This window comes from Alnus glutinosa, chromosome 6, assembly GCF_958979055.1.
Source record: "Alnus glutinosa chromosome 6, dhAlnGlut1.1, whole genome shotgun sequence".
NCBI classification, from domain to species: Eukaryota; Viridiplantae; Streptophyta; class Magnoliopsida; order Fagales; family Betulaceae; genus Alnus; species Alnus glutinosa.
In genome coordinates this window covers 25,795,196-25,802,528 of record NC_084891.1, presented here as the reverse complement: position 1 = coordinate 25,802,528, position 7,333 = coordinate 25,795,196, and the positions used below count along the sequence as shown (strand labels likewise).

Below are 7,333 nucleotides of genomic sequence, written 5' to 3'. Positions count from 1 at the left end.
TTTGGTCTCAGCTAGGACTGATCCGAGACGACCCCCCTTTCTTCTTGATCTCGGCTAGGACTGATCCGAGACTCTCGGCTGGGACTGATCCGAGACGACCCCCCTTTCTTCTTGATCTCGGCTAGGACTGATCCGAGACTCTCGGCTGGGACTGATCCGAGACGACCCCCCTTTCTTCTTGATCTCGGCTAGAACTGATCCGAGACTCTCGGCTAGGACTGATCCGAGAGTTTTTCCCTGCAAAAGAAACAACATCAACGGGTTCCTGGTCCTTAGACCGGGAACACTCCGATGCTTAAGTCAGCTTTATTCATTTATTCTGAAAATACTTATTCCCAAAATCTGGGGAATTTTCTGTCTAGTCTGAATTAAAAATAAAATTCTAGTTCTTTGCAAATATAAATACTAAAAAATAAAAGCAAGCCTGAAATTCCCGAGAGTCCTTTTTATGGGATCACGGGCAGATACTGTTGTTGCCTCGGCTCTCTATGCTGTGGGCTTCTGCTTCTTCGGTCCTCTCTTCTTTCTATGTCATCTCGGGGAGCATTCTCTTGAGGCCTTTCGTCTAGCTGAGGACGGTCTCGGGGATAATAATCCCGTGGCTGTTGATCTCGGGGCTGATAGTCCTGATGATTCCGAGGCCTGTTATTTCCTGGATGGTTCCGTCGCTCTCCCAAGAACCGAACTAGCTTGCCATTCTTTATGAATTCTTCTATTAACAACCTTAGGGTTACGCACCCCTCGGTGTAATGACCTGCTTGTTTATGGAAATCACAATACTTCCCTGCATTCTTATAAGGAGGATCACCTGGTATCTTTTGTGGTTCCCGAAACGCCGGATCTCTCTTGATCTCCATGAGGACTTCTGATATCTCGGCATTGAGAGGTGTAAAGTTGTAATCTTTGAACTTCTTTACCTGCCTCTGCTCTTCCCAATCAGCTTTCTTGAGTTCTTTCCTTTTCTTTTCTGGGGCTGTCTCTCGGGGTAGTCTAGAACTGGCCATAGACTTCAGCGTCTCTTCCTGATTGATGAATTCTTCTACCTTATCCATGAGGCCCTGCAAGGTACTCGGTTGCTTCCGGATCAACTTCTTCATCAAAGGCTCCTCGGGTGAAATTCCCTGATAAATGGCAGCAAAAATCATATCCTCGGTCGGATCTTCGACCGTAGCCTTCTCTCGGTTGAACCGAGCCATAAACTCCTTAAGACTCTCATTGCCTTGCTGGTGCAATGATAGCAAATATCCCGAAGGCTTCTTCCTTGTCCGGAAAGCCAAGAACTCCGTTAGGAATATCTTGGACAATTCCTTGAACTGATCAACAGAATTCGGGGGCAGCTTCCTGAACCAGTCTCGGGCATTCCCCGAAAGAGTAAGAGGGAAGGCCCGACATGCTACTTCATCGGGTGTCCCGTGAAGGTCTAGATGAGCTTTGAAATTCTCTAGGTGATCCAAGGGATCTCTGTCTCCTGCATAACTTAGAATTTGGGGTACCTTAAACTTATCGGGAAGCTGATAGTCTGCCACCCGTCTGGTGAAGGGTGAGTCTGTACCCATTAGGAGCTTGTCCACCATTACGGATCTGCCTTTGTCCTTTCTTTCCATCTCCATGTCCGTGCACCTTCTCTCCAGCTCGGCAATAATTCTGCTCAGATTTCCTTGACGGTCATCCTCCCTCCGAGGATTAATGTTGCTATTGTGATCTTCTTCCTCACGCTCATCCCTGTTCATCTCGGGATTGGGCTGTCTCGTCCTCATGCGTAACAATTCTGCATTTAAGTCTTCAATCTGGGCTTCCAACGCTGCTATGCGATCTTGATCTCCACCCCCCGGGGGAGGGTTCGGTGGAGGCTGCAAATTATTCTGAATAGCCGGTTCCTGTGGGGCCACGGGCTGTCGATTGGTCTGGCTTCCGGAACGTGTGTTCATCACCATGCTGGATCTTCTTTTTTTTTTTATGAGGAACGAATAATCGTTTCCCACAGACGGCGCCAAACTGTTGGTACAGTTTCCGGTATGGTGTGAATCTGCACGTTCCTTTGATGTTCTTCACGCTTCTTAATAACTCTGCAAAACAACAAAACCTAGGGACCCTTCCGGGGGTCCCGCTCCGATGCCTAAGTTAGCTTCTGTGAGAGAAATAATGCTCTATGCATAAAAATTGAGACTTAGTTTATACCTGGGGTATGGGCCTATTTATAGGCATAGAGGTGGAGTCAAACCTGGATTAGGACTCCTGCTCCTTGTTGATTTAGAACTGCTGTCCGAGTTCTAATTGGACTTCAATCCTTTACTAGACTTCTAATTGGATACCTTCTTAGACTTCCAATCTGATATCTTCTTAGACGACTTCCAATCTGATATCTTCTTAGACTTCTGATCTGACATCTTCTTAGACTTCTGATCTGATATCTTCTTAGACCTCTGATATGATCATTATTCTTATCTGTTTGGACCTATTTGACTTTTGAATCTTCTCTTTGGATCGGGTTGAGTGGGATTTATCCCCAACAAGATACATTTACAGTGAAAGGTTTTAAGAATTGGAAAAAGGTGAACGATGGAATGAATTGTCCTTTAATGGGGCATGTGGGGACAGATCCAAATTCACCACATAAAATTGCTGTGAAATGTTGTGAAGATCTTAAGAATTATTCACTGCATATTGGGAAGTTGATTGAAAAACAATCATCACAAGAAATAGAGAATAATCGATTGCGGCTGAAAACCTCAATAGATAGTGTTTGATGGCTAGCATTTCAACCATGTGCATTCAGAGGTCATGATGAAAGCTCTGACTCAAAAAATCAAGGTAACTTCATTGAATTGATAAAGTTTTTTGCAACTTTTAATGATAAAGTTGATGGAGTTGTGTTGACAAATGCTCCACGGAATGCCAAATATACATCACCTCAAATTCAAAAAGAAATTTTGCATATCTTTGCAACTAAAGTACGAGATGTGATTCGCAAAGAAATTGGGGATGCTAAATTTTGCATTCTTGTTGATGAAGCTCGGGATGAGTCAAAAAGGGAGCAAATGGAAATCATTTTGAGATTTGTTGATAAATATGGTTTTATTCGAGAGAGATTCTTTCATATTGTCCATGTCAAAGATACTACTGCATTAACTTTAAAAAAGAAGATATGTGATGTCCTTTCTTGTAACGACCTCAAAATTCAGAATATTCGTGGTCAGGGATATGATGAAGGTAGTAATATGCGTGGAGAATGGAATGGGCTACAAGTTTTATTTCTTAGAGAATGTCCATATGCATATTATGTGCATTGCTTTGCTCATAAGCTACAATTAGCTTTGGTTGCAGCATCTAGAGAAGCAAAATCTGTTCATCAATTCTTTGAGAATTTGAATTTTATTATCAACATTGTTGTTGGTTCTTCAAAACGCAATGATGAATTGCAATCTGCTCAAGTTGCTGAGATTGAAAGTATGATTGCTTCTAATGAAATTGAGACTGGAAGGGGGGCCAACCAAATTGGTACTTTGCAATGACCTGGAGATACTCGATGGTCTTCTCATTTTAATTCTGTTTGTAGCTTGATAAGAATGTTTCATACTACTTGTTCAGTTCTCGAAACTATCTCAAAGGAGGGAACCAACTATTCTCAGCGCGGTGATTCTGAAGCGGCTTATATGGTATTAACATCATTTGAATTTGTTTTGATATTGCATTTGATGAAAAAGATTATGGGATTTACTAATTGTCTTTGTCGAGCTTTGCAACAAAATTCTCAAGACATTTTAAATGCCATGAAATTAGTTTCAACTACAAAATCACTTCTTCAGAATTTGAGAAATGAAAAGTGTGAGCATTTCCTTGATACTGTTAAATCATTTTGTGAAAAAAATGAAATTGATGTTCCTGATATGAATGCTCGTTACACTAGAGCTCGAGGTAGATCATGTCGCCAAAATGAAGAATCTTTCATGACAATTGAGCATCATTTTATAATTGATGTATTTATTGCTGCAATAGACTTCCAATTGCAAGAACTAGATAATAGATTTAGTGAGCATGCAGTGGAACTTCTTCGTCTTAGTGCCGCTTTAAGCCCTCAAGATGCATACAAATCATTTAAGATCGATGATGTATGCAGCTTAGTTGAGAAGTTCTATCCTCGAGATTTTACCGAGCAAAAGAAAATCATTTTGAGATTTCAATTGGATCATTATAAGCTTGTATGCCAAAACATTCAGATTTTCAGAATATGTCCACTTTATCTGAGTTGTGCAGGGGATTAGCAATTTTAGGAAAATCGAAGATTTATAATTTGATTGACAGGTTGATTCGTCTAGTGTTGACTCTCCCTGTTTCTACCGCTACTATTGAACGATCATTTTCTGCCATGAAACTTGTAAAAACTAGATTACGTAGTAGAATGGAAGATGAGTTTCTAGCAGATAATTTGGTAGTTTATATCGAGAAAGAAATTGCTAAGGATTTCACTACAGAGATGATAATGGATGAGTTTTATTCCATGAAAGACCGTCGACGTTGAGCACAATTCGAAGGAGATATGAAGTTCTTTTTTGGATTTTTTTTTTGTACATGTCTATAGCAAACTAGAACACTTTTGTATTCGGAAGAAAAGTTATTTTTAAGTATGATTTTATAGACATGTAACTTTTGTATACAGTTATAACTTATGGTTTACTATGAAGTTAAGTTTAACTGTTTATTAGGACTTGTTTTTTTTTTTATTATAATTTTACAAGCGGGCGCACATTGGACTATATATATTTATTTATTTATTTAGGTTCGGCCCCCCCACAAACTAATTCCTGGTTTCGCCCCTTACCCTAACCCTAGATTTGTACTATATATATATATATATATATCAACTTTATACTTTAACAAATTAATACTACTTAATTAATTCAACATATATACTTTTATGAGTATATTTTATTTATTGAACTCTAATCCTAGTTTAATACTATATATAGTATATATACTATAGGATTAGAGTTTACATTTGTATACTATTTAAATACTTCAAAAAATATATGCCAATTAACTTCCAATTAATTGACATATATACATAATGTTGTACATATAATATTTATATACCCTAACCTTATATTTGTGCTATATATAGTATGCATACGTATATATAGTTAGAGTTTACTTTTGTGTACTATATATATATATATATATTTAAATTAGTCACGTTAAATAATTTATATTACTTTATATATTTCAACATATATACTTTTTTTGGGTATATTTAATTTTTGAACTCTAGCGTACCCTAGTTTAGTGCTATATATAGTATATATACTTAGAGTTAGGGTTTATGTTTTAGGGCTTAGGGTTTAGTACTATGTATAGTATATATACTTACGGTTAGGGTTTGTATTTGTGTATTACAAATACAATATATATATAAAGTATTTTAAATTTATATAAAATATTATACGTACAGTGAGTGACGTGGCTAAATGACACTTTTGTGTACTATATATATACATTTTTAAATTATTCATATTAAAAAATTTATATCATTTTATATATTTCAACATATATACTTTTTTTAGGTATATTTAATTTATTGAATTCTAACGTACCCTAGTTTAGTGCTATATATAGTATATATACTTAGAGTTAGGGTTTAGGGTTTAGTTTTAGGGTTAGAGTTTATGTTTTAGGGCTTAGGGTTTAGTACTATGTATAGTATATACACTTACACTTACGATTAAGGTTTGTATTTGTGTATTACAAATACAATATATATATATATATAAAGTATTTTAAATTTATATAAAATATTATAAGTACAGTGAGTGACGTGGCTAAATGACACTTTTGTGTACTATATATATACATTTTTAAATTATTCATGTTAAAAAATTTATATTACTTTATATATTTCAACATACATACTTTTTCTAGGTATATTTAATTTATTGAATTCTAATGTACCATAGTTTAGTGCTATGTATAGTAAATATACTTAGGGTTAGGGTTTAGGGTTTAATTTTAGAGTTAGGGCTTGTATTTGTGTATTACAAATACAATATATATAAAGTATTTTAAATTTATATAAAATATTATACAATGATTGACGTGGTTAAATAACACGTGGCACAATAGCCATGTGTTTACTCCCACGTCATACAATGGGCATGTCGCCCATTCGCCACGTGGCAAATATTGGGCCAGGCACGCTGCGCAGGACAATTCTACGCGCACCACCTACCTTAAAAAAAAAATTAATAATAATAATTAAAATTTTGAAAAAAAAGTAATTCAAAAAATAAGATATTTTAAATGGGTAGCTACCCATCTCTCTCTCTCTCTCTCTCTCTCTCTCTCTCTCTCTCTCTCTCTCAGCACAACTGTCCCCCTCCCACCACCACCGCGCGTTCGACCTCCCCTCCGGCGACCATCTCCACCGTCCACTCCCTCTCACTCTTACTCATCTTCTCTCTCTCTCTCTCTCTCTCTCTCTCTCTCTCAGCACTCTATTTCTCCTGCTCTCTCTCTAACCTAAAAGGCCTACCATCCAGCAACCACCTCCGGCTGACGACACAGCCCCTATTAGTGTTTTCTCTCACTCTCTCTCAGCTCAATTCCCCCTCTTTCTCGGTTTACACAGTTTTAACGATTTTTTTTTTCTCCAAAAATGGAGGTACACACACAAGCAACCATCCTTACACTACAATACACTGTGAGTAATTTCTATATTTTTGTCTTGATTTTTTTGTTATAATGAACTTGGTATATTTTAATGTATTTGTTTTGATATTTTTATAATTTTTTTTCTTTTTCGGTACATGGAAATATAGAATATATACTTGTAGACTTTTTTTCTCAAATTTTTTTTTTTCATGCAATGTTACTGATTTTTGTTGTGTTTGCTGGGGTTGGTCATTATGTAGATGTTGTAATATTTTAACGTGATTTTTTTTTTTTTTTGTTACTATGTTACTATCATTTTCTGTGTTGTTTTTTTTTTTTTTGGGGGGGGGGGGGGGGTTAATTGTTGATATGAGAAGATTTGTGATATATTTTAGTGTGTTATTGTGAATTTGGGGTGCTATTATGAATTTTGGGAAAAAAAACAAATTCGCCAACATTTTAACTTTATAAAAATATGTTCGTAACCAGCAATGACAAACTAAAATTAAAATTGAAAATTGTAATCAATAATTTCTATTATGAATATATATAAATTTTAATTAAAAAAAAAAGGTTGCGCTACTAATATATATAAATTGTGTTGTTTTTTGGGAACCAAATTTTAAACAAATTTTTCACCGTCCACCAATTACAATAATATTTGTAATAAAAAATTTAAAACAAATGTCAT

The 7,333-nt window shown here is 36.1% G+C and overlaps 2 protein-coding genes across 2 annotated transcripts; one reads left to right on the top strand and one right to left on the bottom strand.

The window, feature by feature from the left end:
- Positions 1-2,093, bottom strand: LOC133871848 (uncharacterized). Its single transcript, XM_062309289.1, has 2 exons — positions 809-2,093; positions 1-712 (listed from the first exon to the last, which is right to left on the bottom strand). Exons 1-2 carry the CDS (start codon positions 1,932-1,934, stop codon positions 447-449), a joined length of 1,392 nt encoding a protein of 463 aa, XP_062165273.1. The 5' UTR covers positions 1,935-2,093; the 3' UTR covers positions 1-446.
- A 486-nt stretch (positions 2,094-2,579) lies between these two features.
- LOC133871665 (uncharacterized) lies at positions 2,580-4,519 on the top strand. Its single transcript, XM_062309092.1, has 4 exons — positions 2,580-2,671; positions 2,777-3,498; positions 3,589-4,109; positions 4,226-4,519. Exons 1-4 carry the CDS (start codon positions 2,580-2,582, stop codon positions 4,517-4,519), a joined length of 1,629 nt encoding a protein of 542 aa, XP_062165076.1.
- Positions 4,520-7,333: the final 2,814 nt, after the last annotated feature.

What these genes read in the sequence shown, in the direction of transcription:
- LOC133871665 (XM_062309092.1), top strand. Translation starts at nt 2,580, where the DNA reads ATGGGGCATGTGGGGACAGATCCAAATTCACCACATAAAATTGCTGTG. An exon ending in AAGGGGGGCCAACCAAATTG is followed by an intron (nt 3,499 to 3,588) that starts GTACTTTGCAAT and finishes CTACTTGTTCAG; the next exon opens with TTCTCGAAACTATCTCAAAG. An exon ending in AATCATTTAAGATCGATGAT is followed by an intron (nt 4,110 to 4,225) that starts GTATGCAGCTTA and finishes TCAGATTTTCAG; the next exon opens with AATATGTCCACTTTATCTGA.
- LOC133871848 (XM_062309289.1), bottom strand. Translation starts at nt 1,934, where the DNA reads ATGGTGATGAACACACGTTCCGGAAGCCAGACCAATCGACAGCCCGTG. An exon ending in GGAACCACAAAAGATACCAG is followed by an intron (nt 713 to 808) that starts GTGATCCTCCTT and finishes GGTTGTTAATAG; the next exon opens with AAGAATTCATAAAGAATGGC.